This window comes from Elephas maximus, chromosome 4, assembly GCF_024166365.1.
Source record: "Elephas maximus indicus isolate mEleMax1 chromosome 4, mEleMax1 primary haplotype, whole genome shotgun sequence".
Classification (NCBI taxonomy): Eukaryota; Metazoa; Chordata; class Mammalia; order Proboscidea; family Elephantidae; genus Elephas; species Elephas maximus.
In genome coordinates, this window is record NC_064822.1 from 158,557,300 (window position 1) to 158,574,718 (window position 17,419).

At 41.1% G+C, this 17,419-nt stretch overlaps 1 protein-coding gene across 1 annotated transcript in view; it reads right to left on the minus strand.

The window, feature by feature from the left end:
• Positions 1–17,118, minus strand: part of UBE2N (ubiquitin conjugating enzyme E2 N) — a 45,539-nt gene extending 28,421 nt beyond the window's left edge. The window contains exon 1 of the mRNA XM_049884071.1: positions 16,921–17,118. Coding sequence (XP_049740028.1) covers positions 16,921–16,950 — 30 coding nt within the window. The 5' untranslated portion in view covers positions 16,951–17,118. The remainder of the gene's footprint in view (positions 1–16,920) is intronic.
• Between the last annotated feature and the right edge of the window lie 301 nt (positions 17,119–17,419).

The following is a 17,419-nucleotide window of genomic DNA, read 5'->3' on the forward strand; positions in this document are numbered from 1 at the left end:
TCCCTCCTGCAGGTGGGGCAGGTGTCCAGCTGCTGCACAGGTCAGCTGGGGGAAGACACAAAGGCAAGACTGAGCCAGTGGGAGTCTGTTCTGGGTTCCCAGCTCCTATGTGGCCCAGGCCCTGCAGCTCAAAACCACTGTAGGGTCAGAAGGGAGGAAACAAAGAGGCATGGGAGAGGGTATTTGGAAGAAATACTTGGGAGTTAATGACATCCCAAAGTGAGCTGAACTGGGCCTGAAGTTTGTATCTCAGTGGGGCCCCTGCATGCGCCAGCAGGAACCCCCAGCATTGGTGATTCGCCAGGACCAGGGGACAGAGCAGGTTCCTGAATCACAGGGCTTGCAGGGGCTGGAGGGGAGCCCTGGAGGCAGCTCCTCCAGGGAAACTCTGAGCCAGCACAGGAGGAAGGGGAAGTGGTTAAGCCTTGGGCCCTCTAGTTACACAGCCTGGCTTTAGCCAGCTTTGTCTCCTCCAAGGCTTCTTCTCCGCACAGGAATAACCCATAACTGGACTTGTCACAGTGATGAGCATATCTGTAAAGATTCGTTATTATTTTTATGATATTTCCTAAATTAAAAAAATAAGACAAATGGATGGTCTAAAAACAGATAAAATATCTTCCATTTTCCCATAACACCAATTTTCACATAATAACCTGGTCTTTGGAATCTAACCATGTCGATAAGTGAGGAGTAGGTGTATTTCTAGCTCCTAAACCACAACCTACTTAATACTATGGATACAGTCACAGTTCCACCAGTAAATGACTCGGTCGAGGTCACAAAGTTTCTTAATCTCAGAGGTATCTGATTCCCTAGTAATGACTCAGAAATTATACTTCTGATAGTGTCCAGCAATCGAATTTAACCTTTAAAGATGTTTGCTACTGCTAACTTTTTTTTAATTAATGGCTCACAAGGTCTGCAACTTATTTTTTTTTTTAATGGTTATGTTCAAAGTAATGCAGGCTTCATGCTAAGTAAAAGAAGCCACACAAAAAAAGACCACACGCTGTATGATTCCCTTTATATGAAATGTCCAGAAAAGGCAAATGCATAGAAAGTAAATACATGGTTGCCAGGGGCCGGGGGCAGAAGGGCAGATTGACCATTGAGTACAGAGCTTCATTTAGGGTTGATAAAAATGTGGAATTAGATAGCGGTGATGGTCACACAACTTTGTGACTACACTAAAACCACTGAATTGCACACACCTTAAAAGGGTGACTTTTATGCTATGTGAATTATATCTCAATAAAAAAATAGGCATTCAGGCTTTTCTTTAGTACTCAGAATTTTAGCATTTTACCTACGAACTACAACTACAGTCTGGAATTGCATAAGTGAAGGAAAACCCACTGCCGTCGAGGCAATTCCTACTCATTGCGACCCTATTGGACAGACTAGAACTGCCCCATAAAGTTTCCAAGAAGTGCCCAGTGGATTCTAACTGCGAACCTTTTGGTTAGCAGCTCTAGCACTTAACCACTATGCCACCAGGGTTTCCAAAAGTAGAGGGAAAACCGTTTTTTTATCTGTATTGTCTGATTATATTAACTGAACTTTTAGTAAAGAACATATATTTGTGAACTACATTTCTAAAGTTTTTTTTTTTTAATTTTTTTTTTTTTTTCAAATTAGAAGATTACATTTGAAGCTAAGTATCTGTGGTCCATGCAAAGACGTGCTCGACTCATGTTACAACCTTAGCCCTGCTCAAATATCACCTCTGAGCTTGTTTGATACGTTTAACTTACAATGACATTCTACTTTCCCCGTCCCACTTTTCTACTTCTTCAAAATTCAGCTAAAATGTCATCCCTCTAAAAATCTTTTCCCTAACAAATCTTGATCAGGGATTCCTCACCCAAATGGCACTTCTTTGGTGTCCCCATTGAAGCCTTTGTACACTGCATATGAAAAGACACTGGCTGTATGATTTTACCTGTATACACCCACACTTGTCCCTTCTTTGCATTGAAGTCAAGTACACAGAAGGCCAGTGTTTCTGCAAAGTGCACACTAAAATTACCTGGAGATCTTGAAACAAGAAAAAAGCGCACTGGGGATGCCAAGTGTTCAGTTTACAAACACCCCCAGATAATTCTCATGTACAACCATAATAATCTGAGTACTCAGATTATAAACAAGTGTTCACAGAAAATATGTTGTAGTTCTTATACTCTAGGTCAGTACATGAACAGTCCTCCCAATTAAACTGAAAGATTCTGAGAAGAAACAGGCAAGGTTTGGCCCAAGTATGAATGTTTCCTTTTCTAATCAGCCAGTGGCAGGCACATGAATGGAGCACTTTTAGTTTAACCCTTATCTGAAGGGTAACGATAAAGCCAAGGTGCTTTATTTGAAAAAGTGTTATTTAATGGTAACAGTTTTTTTACAGCTAAAAGTAAAAAACTTTAAGCCTTGTAGCTGTAAATCACTACCCCTGTGAAAAAAAATTATTTTTTAAAGCCAAAGCAATAATAATATGGGCAGGCATAAGGGGGATTATACTAGAAAGCACTTTTCCTTATTTTCTTCTCTTCAAATGAGAATGAAGAAATTAAGTCAAGTACTGTCAAATACCTCCCGAGTGTAAAAACACAGAAGTCAATTTAATATATAAATGAGTGTAAGATACTTCTATTTTTAGGCTTGTTGAGTTGCGGGGGGAAAAACCCCATTCAAAATTAACACTAGAATTGTCATGATATGAACCAAAGATACCTCCAATGTATTTTACTGATAAGTAGCATGGAAAGAGGAATATGTTTTCCAGTCCCTTCTCACTGGAACCCCAAACTCCCCTAAACCCGGGTGTGGGTGTGGGTACCACCGGGGCAGATGAGAAAGCTACCATCCCCAGACTAGAGGCATCCTGTCTTTTTTTGTTTTTTAATAATTTTTATTGTGCTTTAAGTGAAAGTTTACAAATCAAGTCAGTCTGTCACATATAAGTTTATATATACACCTTACTACATACTCCCATTTACTCTCCCCCTAATGAGTCAGTCTGCTCCCTCCTTCCAGTCTCTCCTTTTGTGACCCTTTTGCCAGTTTCTAACCCTCTCTACCCTCCCATCTCCCCTCCAGACAGGAGATGCCAATACAGTGTCAAGTGTCCACCTGATACAACCCATTGTCCAGTCCCTTCCATGTCTGATGAGTAGTCTTCGGAAATGGTTCCTGTCCTGGGCTAACAGAAGGTTTGGGGACCATGACTGCCAGGATTCTTCTAGTCTCAGTCAGACTACTAAGTCTGGTCTTTTTATGAGAATTTGGGGTCTGCATCCCACTGTTCTCCTGCTCCCTCAGGGATTCTGTGTTGTGCTCCCCGTCAGGGCAGTCATCAGGCAGTCATCGGTTGTAGCTGGGCACCATCTAGTTCTTCTGGTCTCAGGATGATGTAAGTCTCTAGTTCATGTGGCCCTTTCTGTCTCAGACTCATAGTTATCATGTTACCTTGGTGTTCTTCATTCTCCTTTGATCCAGGTGGGTTGAGACCAATTGATGCATCTTAGATGGCCGCTTGTTAGCATTTAAGACCCTAGACACCACAGTTCAAAGTGGGAGAGGCATCCTGTCTTAAGGCGAACTATATTACTAACCAGGGCCTTACTTGGGCAAAACCAAAAACCAAACCCACTGCCGTCGAGTCGATTCCAATTCATAGCAAACCTATAGGACAGAATAGAACTGCCCCATAGAGTTTCCAAGGAGGACGTGGCAGATTTGAACTGCTGGCCTTTTGGTTAGCAGCCGTAGCACTTAACCACTACACCACCAGGGTTTCCTACTTGAGCAAAAGCCTCTAATTAAACCACAATAAGAAGAGTTCTGATAAAAAACAAGAAAGGCAAGCACTTAGGCCCTACACACAAACATGTTTCCACTTAATTTGTACAAATGATATAAAAATATATGACTGTTATTATGATCTAGGGGCAGATATGTTCTAAACAATTTTATCTGCAGGAACTGCAGACTGCCCAGGTTCAAATCACAGCCTTACGAACTACTTCCTCTGTGCAGGATTCCACATCTGAAAAATGGAGATAATATTAATAACCACATCATGGTACGGCTACTGTTGTTGTTAACTGCTGTAAAGTTGACTTAGGATTGCTGTTAGGATTAAATAAATGTGTGTATTAAATGGGAACCTGATTTACTGTGTAAAGTGGCACCGAAAACACAGTAAGATATTATTTAAAAATAAATGTGACCAAACTGACCTGAACTTAACATGCATAGTTTTAACTACTCATATTACTAAACAGGAAATTAAAAAAATAATGAATAAATGCTTTTGATGACAAGACAACAAAATTAAACAGGATGGAAACAATGTTAAAATCAAAAATTAAGAAACAGAATAATAGTATTGCCAAATTAACCACGTGGTACAAGAAAAAAATATTAATGCATGTAACATGCTTAGAAGGAGCCTTGATGGTATAATGGTTAAGCACTGGGCTGCTAAACCAAAGAATCCACCAGCACCTCTATAAGAGAAAAGACCCGGCAATTTGCTCTTGTGAAGATTACAGCCTAGGAAACTCTATGAGGCAGGTCTACTCTGTCCTATAGGGTCAACTGAGTTGGGATTGACTCGATAGCACACAACACAACATGCTTAGAACAGTGCCTAGTACATAGTAAGTGCTCAACAAAATATGTCTATTATTCACTTAGAAGTCCCTAGGTGGAGAAAATGTTTCAGCACTCAACCATTAACTAAAAGGTTGGAGCTTCCACCCAGAGGCACCTTGGAAGAAAAGTATGAAGATTTGCTTCCAAAAGGTAGGAACCATGAAAACCCTATGGAGCACTGTTCTACCCTGTAACACATGGTAGAATGGACTCAACAACTGGTTTGATTTTTGGTTTTATTATTTACTTACAATAAAAAACTACGACCACCTCACTTCAAGAACAGCTGCCACACTGTGTGTGTTAGTGAACATGATTCACAGACTATTTGAATTTAACAATTCAAAACTCGACTTTTTCTTTTTTTTTGCCCAATGGTTCTTGATGTCAACTCTGTGAATTTATTAACTAACTAAACAGTAATAATTCTAAACAAGACTCTAATAACTAGGGAGTTATTCTCCACCCATACTGGATTTCTGGAATTTGCCATACTTTCTCGCTATACTTCCAGCTCTCATACCTGCTGTCCCATTTGCCCAAAACATACTCAATTCTCCTTCCTTCTCTTGACCTGGCCAACTCTTATTCTTCAAGTTTAAAAAAAAAAAAAAAGTCACTTCTTCAACAGATACCCTTCCTCATTCTCAGATTATTTTTAATCCCCCGATTATATACTCCCATGCTACCCTGTATTATCTTCTTTCATAACAAACCTCATTATAATGTTTCACAACTGTGTTTCTCTTAGACTATAAAGCCCATGTAGGCAGGGATGCCTATCTTGTTCACCTGGCTGAGTGCTGAACACATATTATGCGCTCAACAAATGTCCATTTAATTGAACTGAAACACATCTTATGTGTGCATAATAAAAATAATAATAATAAAAGAGCAGAAAAATATCAATGCTGAAATTTGCCCTCAAACTCTTATGAGCTTACTAAAGCCACCTTTGCCCCTGCTCCATCCACAGTAGGGGGGAAAGGGAGGTTGGTACTGATAGTTCCTACTATCCTAAGAGTCACAAAAAAAGTTACTTAGTGAAATAAATACTATTTTCCTGAGTATAAACTATAAAAAAATCTTAGAAAGTTGAAAAGAAATAAAAATCACCTATATTTTCATGACACAAACATTTATTATATTTTGTTTAGTGTTCTATCCCTAGATTATGGAAACTTTGAAAATACAAATTGATTTGCCTAAAACAGACCAAACTATTGATAAACCAAACCTGATGCCATCGAGTCGAACTGTCCCATAGAATTTCCAGGGCTGTAATCTTTACAGAAGCCACTCCTACGGAGCGGCTGGTGAGTTCGAACTATCGACCTTTTGGTTAGCGATCAATCGCTTAACTACTGTGCCAACAGGACTCCTTGAACTACTGATGCAGACTTATAATGTACTAGTATTGAAAACGAAAGGAGAGTTTGAAAATCTGAAAAGAAAAAAATCAATTAAAAAAAAGGCAAAAACGTCAACCTTACATCCTGCAATAAAGTCTGAGTTACAGGTCAATTCAGAAATTATAAAAATTCCAACGTCTATATAAATTTTTTTAAAAATTCCTATACCTTAGTATATTAGATCAATCGATCAAACAGGCACTCAAGATGCACTGATAATTACTGGTGACTGAAACGCAAAAGCTAGAAACAAGGAGGATCCATAGCTGGAAAACATGGCTTTGGTGAAAGAAACAATGCCAGAGATTGCATGATACAATTTTGCAAGACCAATGACTTAAGTCAACAGAAACATTTTTTTCAACAACATAAATGACAACTATATATGTGGACCTTGCCAGATGGAATACACAGGAATCAAATTGACTACATCTGTGGAAAGAGACAAGGAGAAGCTTAGTATTTTCAGTCAAAACAAACCAGGGTAAGGCCGACTGCTGAACGGGCCATCAATTGCTTACATGTAAGTTCAAGTTGAGGATGAAGAAAATTAAAACAAGTCCATGAGAGCCAAAATACAACCTTGAGTATATCCTACCTGAATTGAGAGACCATCTCAAGAACAGATTTGAGGCATTGAACACTAACAACCAAGACTAGACCAGTTGTGACAAGACATCAAGAACATCATACATGAAGAAAGCAAAAGGTCATTAAAAAGACAGGAAAAAAAAGAAAAAGACCAAAATGGATGTTGGAACAGACTCTGACACATGCTCTGGAGTTAGAAAACCAAAAGAAAAGAACATGAAGAAAAAATTTAAGCTGCGAGTTGCAATACTGAAGGATTTTATGGGCAAAATATCGAATGACACAGGAAGTATCAAAAGAAGATGCATCTAAGGAAGACAGCTACCCAGTCAAATGACTGGAAGAGATCCATATTTGTGCCCATTCCAAAGAAAGGCGATTAAACAGAATGCAGAGATTATTGAACAACAGCATTTATATCTCACACGAATAAATTATGGTGAAGATGATTCAAAAAACGGTTGCGGCAGTACATTGACAGGGAACTGCCAGAAATTCAAGCAGGATTCAGAAGAGGATGTGGAACGAGAGATATCACTGCTGATGCCAGACGGATCTTGGCTAAAAGCAGAGAATACCAGAAAGATGCTTACCTGTGTTTTATTGACTATGCAAGGGCATCCAACTGTATAGGTCATACCAAATTATGGACAACACTGTGAAGAATGGGAATTCCAGAAGATTTAATTGTGCTCATGAGGTACCTGTATATAGATCAAGGAGCAGTTGTTCGAACGGAACAAGGGGATACTGTGTGATTTTAAAGTCAGGAAAGGTGTGCATTAGAGTTGTGTCTTTTCACATACTTACTCAATCTGTATGCTGAGCAAATAACCTGAGAAGCTGGAGAAGAAGAATACAGCATTAGGATGCAGCATCAGGATTGGAGGAAGACTCATTAACCTATGGCATGCAGAGGACACAACCTTGCTTACTGAAGGCAAAGAGGACTTGAAACACTTACTGATGAAGATCAAAGACTACACCCTTCAGCATAGACTGCATCTCAAGAAAACAAAAATCCTCACAATTGGACCAATAAGCAACATCGTGATAAATGGAGAAAATACTGAAGTTGTCATGGACTTCATTTTTCTTGTATCCACAATCAACGCCCATGGAAGCAGCAGTCAAGGAATCAAATGACATACTGCACTGGGCAAACCTGCTGCAAAAGACCTCTTTTAAAATGTTAAAAAGCAAAGATGTCACCTGGAAGACTAAGATGTGCCTGACCCAAGCCATTGTATTTTCAATCCTCTCATATGCATGCAAAAGCTGCACAATGAATAAGTAAGACCAAAGAAGAATTAATGCCTTTGAATTATGGTGTTGGCGAAGAATACTGAATGTACAAATCTATCTTGGAAGAAGTGCAGCCAGAATGCTTCTGGGAAGTAAAAATGGCGAGACTTTGTCTTACGTGTTTTAGACATCTTATCACGAGAGATCAGTTCCTGGAGAAGGACGTCATGCTTGGTAAAGCAGAGGGTGGGCGAAAGAGAGGAAGATCCTTAATAAGATGGATTGACACAGTGACTGCAACAATGAACTCAAGCATAACACTGACTGTGAGGACAGCACAGGTCCAGGCAGCATTTCATTCTGCTGTACACAAGGTTGCTGTGATTTGGAAATGACTCGATGGCACCTAATAACATACGCATGTGAAAGCTGAACAATAAATAAGGACGACAGAAGAACTGATGCCTCTGAATTACGGTGCTGGCAAAGAATACTGAATATACCAGGGACTGCCAGAAGAACAAACCTGTCTTGGAAGAAATACAGCCAGAATGCTCCTTAGAAGCAAGGATGGCGAGACTTCATCTCACATACTTAGACATGTTATCAGGAGGGACCACCAAAAAAGTCCCTGGAAAAGGACAGAAGACCCTCAATGAGATGGACTGATGCAGTGACTGTAACAATGGGCTAAACATAGCAACGACTGTGAGGATGGCGCAGGACCAGGCAGTGTGTGGCTCTGTTTTACATAGGGTCCCTATGAGTCGTGACTGACTGGACGGTACCTAACAACAACATGCCTAAGTATCCTTAGGGAATTTTAGAATTGCTTTGTCCAGGATTTTCACAATGTACCAAATGGTGCCATGTATTCTTGAAAGAATGGATAATAGTTCTTTCTGTTGACTCTCTGTGGGCGCTTAACCCGTTATCAAGTTCTTCCAACCATTCTATAATGGTTTCCGCCACCAGAGACCTTAGGGCCAAAGTTCTCAATCTCCTGGACTACCATGATCCAACATCCAGCCAATCTACAAATTAAAGATGACTCCTTTTTCATATTTCAAGAAAAATCATCACTTGAGAAGCATTATAAAGGTTGCTAAGATTTTACCTCAAGTAAACTGGTTCCTTTGTATTCCATCTCCTAATTTGTAAATCCAGGCTGATATCCTCCATAAACACTACTCTTGCAAATAAAATATCAACTCGGTAATAAAATACCAGTCCAACTCAACTTAATCTTTTATACAGAATTACAATTTCTTGATATAACATTACTACATATACTACGCTTTTCAGATCTTTGTTGTTTTCACAAAATTATATCGTATACCATAAAGCGGTAATAATTAGGCACCTACATCAGAACTGTTATAATTATACTTGTAATCTCCAAAGCCGCTACTGGATGCTCCCCTCATTTCCTTGTTTCTGTATCTATTTCTATACTGCATAGGCACCCGTAACTCATAATAGGGTTAAACATATGTTCAGAATCCATACTATTTTTACATGTAGCATAAGCTATTTTCTTCTTAAATCCACTTATACACACGTAAACCACCCTACAAGGTCTAGGAGTAAAAAATAAAAGGTGCTAAACTGCAAATCAGGAATCCTTGGCCTAGAGATTCCTCATCTGAGAAAGGGTGGAAAGATGTCCTCCAACGTATAGAACTCTGTGATTGTAATAAAATTGGTCACAAGTACAAAAAAATTTCAGAACTTCAGCACAGCCAATGAATAACATTTCTGATGTCATCATCACTTAGCACAGTAGATACTCAGTACTTGACGATTTGACACAATTCAATTTCTATTGTGTGGGAGTTGATCAATGGAGGCTAAGGGAAGATCCTTTACAGTGTTTGACACAGAGGAGCTTAAAAAATAACTATTTTTAACTTACTTTCAATTATGCCCACCTTTCATAATCAAAACATCAGGTACTATATTAAACAGCACCTTTATATCCTGGAAGTTTAATCGCTACCAAAAGTCTCATCACTACCAAAAGGGATCTGGAGCCCAGGGAGCCCTAGGGATCCACAAATAAGCTTGACAAGAACCTGAATCCTCAGGAATCATATGCAAAAAAAAAAAAAAATCTGATTTATTTTCCCAGGAAAAAGGTCCAGATCTTTCAGAAAACACTTAAATGGGACTACAACCAGAAGAGCTAATAACCACACTGATTCTAGTCAATTTTACTGTAAGAGTTTCTCCCCAAAGAAGAGTTTTAATTACAATTTATAACAAGTCTTTCTTCATCATCTTAAGTTTTTCATGTCTTTTTTTATGGGGGAAAAAAAAATATCAGCCAAAGATTTCCAGAGCTTTTAAAACCGGTCAGCTTTCTGCATCACTTTTCTTACTAAAAATAGTACCTTACATACCAGTAACAGACCAAACAACTGGCTTTTAAATGCTGATAGGAAAAAAGTGGTATACATATTTTTTAAAATCATGATTGTTACACAACAAACACAGAACTCATCTCAATGAAAAGTAAGGTCATATTGCATTTTTTAAGAATTTGAAACTAAATCTCATTAAATAGAAAAGTAAAGTTTACAAGACTGGTGAAATTTTAATCTTAGCAGGTTGGCAAGCTAAATTTTAATAAAACATGTCATCTTTTGAGTTAACTACTGATTCCTAAGGCTGTATTTTATTGTTTTCATGATTACTATTGAAAAGACAATTAATGGAACATGTACAACTGAAATAGATTTGTTTTTTGTTTGTTTTTTAACCAAAGCCATACCTAGAGATATTTATTTGTTCCCAAATAACTGGTTCTTCTTCATGACAGATAGGATTGGGTGGGCTTCTTAGAGATATTTTAGAGTACCTTTTAACTTTTGTGACTCTCATCTTAATTGCTCAGTTGCTTTTAGAGACTAAAAGATCTTTGGCCAAGGAGAGTAACAGAGGCAATTAAAACTTCCAGCTAAACAGAGAAGTACCAAGATTCGGTATAACTCACACTTGTGCAAAATGCCACACATACAAGGCTGTTCATGACAACACTGTACATTTAGCAAAATTTGGGGGACAAGTTAAAAGTCATCAATAGGCAATTAGTTAAAGGTACCACAAAGTAGCCTTTTAAAAAGTGAGTCAATGGCTTAAGTGGACTTCTAAGTCAATTGGCAAAATAAATTCTATTAAGAAAACATTCTGCATCCCACTTTGAAGTGTGTGGTGTCTGGGGTCTTAAATGCTAACAAGCGGCCATCTAAGCTGCATCAATTGGTCTCAACCCACCTGGATCAAAGGAGAACGAAGAACAACAAGGTCACACAACAATAACTATGAGCCCAAGAGACAGAAAGGGCCACATGAACTAGAAGCTTACATCATCCTGAGATCAGAAGAACTAGATGGTGCCCAGCTACAACCGATGACTGCCCTGACAGGGAACACAACAGAGAGCCCCTGAGGGAGCAGAACAGTGGGATGCAGACCCCAAATTCTCATAAAAAGACCAGACTTAATGGTCTGACTGAGACTAGAAGAATTCTGGCAGTCATGGTCCCCAAACCTTCTGTTGGCCCACGACAGGAACCAATCCCAAAAAAAACTCATTAGACTTGGAAGGGACTGGACAATGGGTTGGAGAGAGATGCTGATGAAGAGTGAGCTACTTATATCAGATGGACACTTGAGACTGTATTGGCATCTCCTGTCTGGAGGGGAGATGGGAGGGTAGAGAGGGTTAGAAACTGGCAAAAGGGTCACAAAAGGAGAGACTGGAAGGAGGGAGTGGGCTGACTCATTAGGGGGAGAGTAAATGGGAGTATGTAGAAGGTGTATATAAACTTATATGTGACAGACTGACTTGATCTGTAAACTTTCACTTAAAGCACAATAAAAATTATTAAAAACAAAAAAGTGAGTCAGCTTGAAGATATATTAGTGGTGGAGGGGAGTGCATGAGAGGGTTTAAAGTATTTGTACGAGGTAGGAGGGGAACAGGCCTAACTGTTGCATATGCACTGAACTTCTCTGGAAGAATACCCAATAAACTGGTAATATAGGTTGTGTCTGGGGACAGGAAATGAAATGCTAAAGGACAGACGAGGGAATCTTACTTTTCTCTATATACCCTTTGCTGTTTTTGTTGTTAGTTGTCATGGAGTTGAATCCAACTCACAGCAACTCCATGTGTGCAGAGTAGAACTGCCCCACAGGGTTTTCAAGACTGTGACCTTTCGGAAACATATCACCAGGTCTGTCTTCCAAGGTGCCCCTGGGTGGGTTCAAACTTTCAGCTAACAGTCCAGTGCTTAACTGTGCCACCAAGGGACTCCTTTGGAGCCTTTCAAATGTTGTACTCTATGTATGTATGTATTTTTTTTTTTTTTTTTGAACTACTGGTGGAATAAGACTAACTTCAACATTTAGCTCAGACATTGTTTTAAGTTCAGGCACTGGTGTCAACCCCATTTATTCAGACAGAATCTACTAAGCAGTAACGTTGAGTTATTACATAGAATACCAGCTCTCCCAAAACTTTCTTTCAAAAAGATTAAAGCTTATTCATGCATTCATCCAATCAATTAATATTCCAGCGCCTACTATGCGTCAACAATTACTTGTTCAAGGCATTAAAGCAATGCCCAAGTCACCTAAGAGTCCTGGCCTTCATGGAGCTTTGGTGTGGGGTACAGCATTAAACTAACAATATAACTCTGATAAGTGCTATAAAGAAGAGACGATACAGGGATAAAGAGAAACTGTGGAGAGGAGAGGAAGCTACTGTGTTTTAGACAGGACAGTTAGGGTAGACTTCTCTGTGGATATGTCACATGAACTGAGAACTGAACAGTATTTACAAAACAAGCAATGCAGAGAACAGGAGGAAAGCCCTGTGACTGGAACAAGCTTAGCCACTTATTGTTCGGGGTACAGGAAAGCAACAGTGTGGCTGCAGTGAAGTGAACCAGGCAGAGAAACACAGGAGATAGGCTCAGAGGTAAGCGATCCCCGATTCACTTAGAACCTGTAGCTAGGGGTAAAAATAAAGATTTTATTCTAAGTGTGATAAGGAACCTTTGCAGAAATCTCAACAGGAGAGTGACATGATCTGAATTTTAAAACGATAACAATACCTTCTACTTAGAAAGCGGCTAATAGTGTAGGCCAGGTAACACATATGGTGAAACTGGACAGTTGTTTGAGAGAAATGGAGAATCCTGTCTAATTCAGGATGTATTTTGAAAGTAGAGCCTTCAGAATTTGATGTTAGGTTGGATATAGGAATCTGAGATAGCAACTGGGTGAATAGTGATTCAAAAAATCTTGTGTTTACAATTGTTTTACAGTGGTCATGATATCTTTACATACATTAAGGTTACACTGAGTCAAGATTCAAGTTCTGCCTCTCCACAGTTTCAAGACCTTAGTAAAGTTCTTTGAATCAGTTTCTAGACTGTAAAATATACTGCCTATTTCACAAGATTTCTACAATGATAGAACACATGAAGAACTTTGCAAATGTAAATAATGACCACTATAGATAGTATAATAAGTGTCCAAATCAAGACTCCTTATTCTATTACTTCCATTCAATTAGAACCCTGACATTGATATTATAATCAACACTAAATTTCACCCTTTGAAAGTCAAAGGGACAAAGAAATAAATCACCAGTCCAATGAAAGATGGTAGTCCCCAACTAAGAACAATACAGCCACTCCTCACACACCATTATACTCCACCATAATCGGTTGACAGGGAAGAGGCAAACGTTTTTTAAAAATTCTGATATAAAACTTAAAATACCTTCACTGATTTGGAACTACCTACATAAGCCACATGCATCAGAAAAACATTATAATCTTTTAATCTTTTCTAGGGATTGGAGTAAACAGTCCTTTTATGCTATAAATGACATTAAACTAACGCTACCTATAATTTTTACAAGCTAAAACTCCTACCGGAAACCCGTGGCATAGTGGTTAAGAGCTATGGCAGCTAAACAAAAGGTTGGCAGTTCGAATCCACCAGGCGCTGCTTGGAAACTCTATGGGGAAGCTCAACTCTGTCCTATAGGGTCGCTATGAGCAGGAATCGACTTGATGGCAATGGGTTTTTGTTTTTTAAAACTCCTATCAAGGTACCATTCATTGGATAGATTCTATTAACATGATACTATAAAATTAAGATTATGTATTACAGCATGAGTTATCAAAGTCTTGCTTTAAATACCCGTTGCCACTGAGTCAATTCCACCTCATAGCGACCCTACAGAACAGAATAGAACTGCCCCATAGTTTCCAAGGAGCAGCTGGTTGATTCGAACTGCCGACATTTTTGGTTAGCAGCCAAAGCTCTTAAACACTCCGTCTCCAGGGCTCCTGGTTTAAACAATAAAGTGAAAAAGCCTAATGTAAATTAAATTACTGTGTGCCAAATGCATTGAACTATGAGGACTTCAACTTACTGCGTTAAATAATTTTTGTAAAAAGTTTATGAACAAGGTGCCATGAATTAAATTTTCCATCCAAAGAAAAATACGTGTTAAATCTTTAGTTAATTTTGAATTTGAGAATTATCTGGAATATCAATGTGTATTATATATTTAATAAACCTGAGTAACAGTAAATATAAACTCAAGGATATCTGGGCTACAGCTCTATCATCCCCCATCCTTATTATTTAGCCAGGCCTCAATAAAAATGATGGCTGGAGGCCACGTGACTGCATTATAACTACGACCACATTTTAAGTACCTTGCTATGCATATGACAATTAGACCTCCTTGGACAACATTATGGATTGAATTGTATCCCCCCCCCCAACATGTGTGTTGTAATTCCTAGCCTCTATTTCTGTGGTTATAATCCCATCTGGGAATGGGTTGTCTTTGTTACGTTAATGACACAGGACTAGTGTACAGTGTGTCTTGAATCAATCTGTTTTGAGATACGTAAGAGATTAAACAAGCAGGCTAGTAAGCAGAGATGGGGAAAGAGATGCCAAGCCACATGAAAATCGCTCAGGAGGAGAAGCTCTGAAGATACAAGACATTCCTCCAGAGTGGACAGAAAGAGAAAGCCTTTCCCTGGAGCTGGCACTCCATATTCAGTATTCAGAGTTCTAGTATTCAGTATCCTATATTTGGACTTCTAGTCTTCCGAACTGTGAGAAAATGTTTGTTAATGTCATCCACTTGTATTTTTGTTACAGCAGCACTAGATAACTAAAACAGACATAATCCAAGGAAAGTCCACTATACAACAAATTTTGCACTTTAAAGGTTCACATTATTAGATTCCAGTGCACACTAGTAGTCACGCACCACATAGCTTCCGTTCTGGCAAAGCCCAACAGCATATATGTCCACGGTCCCATAAAATTATAATAGAGTTTAGAAATCTGGATCAGTGAACAGGAAGTAGTGGACATAACATCTTTAACATGCTAATACTGTAATAATGTTCTGATGCATGTCGAAAAGCAGCTCCCATTGTTATTATTAACTACTATATGTACTTAAAAATTTTAATATAATAGGTTTTACCGAGGTCGGTTTGTAACTACAGGTTGTACATAACTCAGGACGTTCCTAATCAGGGGGACTGCCTGTATGTAATACGGTGTTCCTGCAACATTCGAATCAGGTAAAGTCCTATTTCACAGAGCGTTATCATGGACGTTAAGCGACACATGACCGTACTTTAAAAAACAGAAAGTTCTATCGGCTCTACCTCCCTAATTTCTAAGAACTTCAACCTTAAAAAGTAGTTGTTTAATTGTCTTATTTCTCTAAATCAAGCACCTTTGGGTCAGACACCCCCATCTCAGATATATTAAAGCGCAAGAGCACAACTCATCACATCACCCTTCAAAGCCTGAGTCCTTCCCTTAGTTTGCATCGCCCCCAAAACTTTAGAAATGCAAACTAGATTAAATACAGGCTCACCAGATTTTATCAGATGCTGCAATTTGGTCACTTTTAATTGGCATATTGAACAACACAGACGTTCAATTAATCTCCTTCATAAAAATCGACAATAAAATTCCAAGGGTACGTTTTTGAGGATTACAAGAAATATCTGACGTCTGAGGGCTTGGGATATTACGTCAAAAATTCACAAAACAAAGACGCCGAGTTTCTCATATGCTTGTCATAATATTCATAAAGAGCCGAAAAACAATTTAATAATTAAAGTGCACAAAATCGAGGGGCAAAAGATTTCACAAAGTCCCCTATAAATGCGGCCCTCCCCTCAGCCTAGTATTAAACTATTTCCTCTGAACAGGAACAGCTCTGAAAGAGTTCGCCAACCAGAGTAAAATCACTTCGCAAAGATAACGAGCGGAAACGTACTTAAGAGGCGACCGCGGAAGCAAGACCAGCGGGGCTGTAGCACCGCTGCCGGCCCGCCTGAAGTCCCCATGTCCCCGCACCGCGGTGGCCGGGGGCAAACGTGTGCCAGCAGCAGCAGGACACGAGGCCCGCACGGAGCCGCCTCCCGGGGCGCAGGGCCCGCCCGGCCTCACCTTCCTGATTCATTCATTCTGAACCTGGACCTACCGCACGCCCGGCGCTCCCGCCCGAGCGAGAGGGGGATCCAGGACTGAGAAGCTGTATCGGGCCACAACCCCTGCCAGAGTCCGGGCCCCGCCGCGACTCCCGCGCGCCCGCGGCCTCCACCCGGGGGTGGTCTGAGAGGCCGCGGAAACCCGCGCGAGGTACCAGAACCCCGCAACCCCGCGACCCCACCCTCCACGGGATGCTGACCAGGCCTACCCCGTCCGTGGGGCGTCCGCTTCGAAGCCCCCGACCCTCGCCACCCGGCTGCCCCGCAGCGGCCGGAAGTCTCCCCGGCGCCCCCTCCCCAGCGCCCGACTTCCCTCACCACCACGGCCAGACCCCCTTGGCGCTGCGTCGGGCCTCCCAGCGCGGGCCTCAGGCCGGAGGAGACGAAGGGCCGCACTACCCGCCCTGCCGAGCGCGCAAGAGCAAAGCGGGGAGCCAGGGATCGGCCTGGACGGTTACCTTGATAATCCTACGGGGCAGCCCGGCCATCTTGTCAGATCCCGAGTTCGGCCTCTGGTCTCGTCTCCGGCTCTGCTCGCCTCACGCACGAGTGGAAGTCCTAGGCTCCACTTCCGGGGGACGTTGCCGCGCCCGCCGCCGCCGCCCCCGAGGCCCCTCGGGAAATGTAGTCCGGGCTAGGGCGCGGGCCCGGGCGCGGGCGGGCTTCCCTCCGATCTGGCCCCCCTCTCCCCTGTTCCCTGCCCCAGCCCCAGCAGAGGGGTTGCGGAAGTGACGCGCCGCGGTGGGGCAGGGACCTGGGGGAGGTGGCGCGGGACGCGCGGAGTTGGCGCCCGTGGCCGAGCCTGCCTCGCGACTATAGGACTGACCACCCGCGCCCCGCAGGCCTCTTATCCGCGGCCAAGCCCGCGTCAGTCGGCGACGTAACAGAAGCCCGGCAGCCACCGTCGCCAGTTCATTCATTCGTTCGTTCAGCCAACGTTCCTGCCTTGCACGCGGC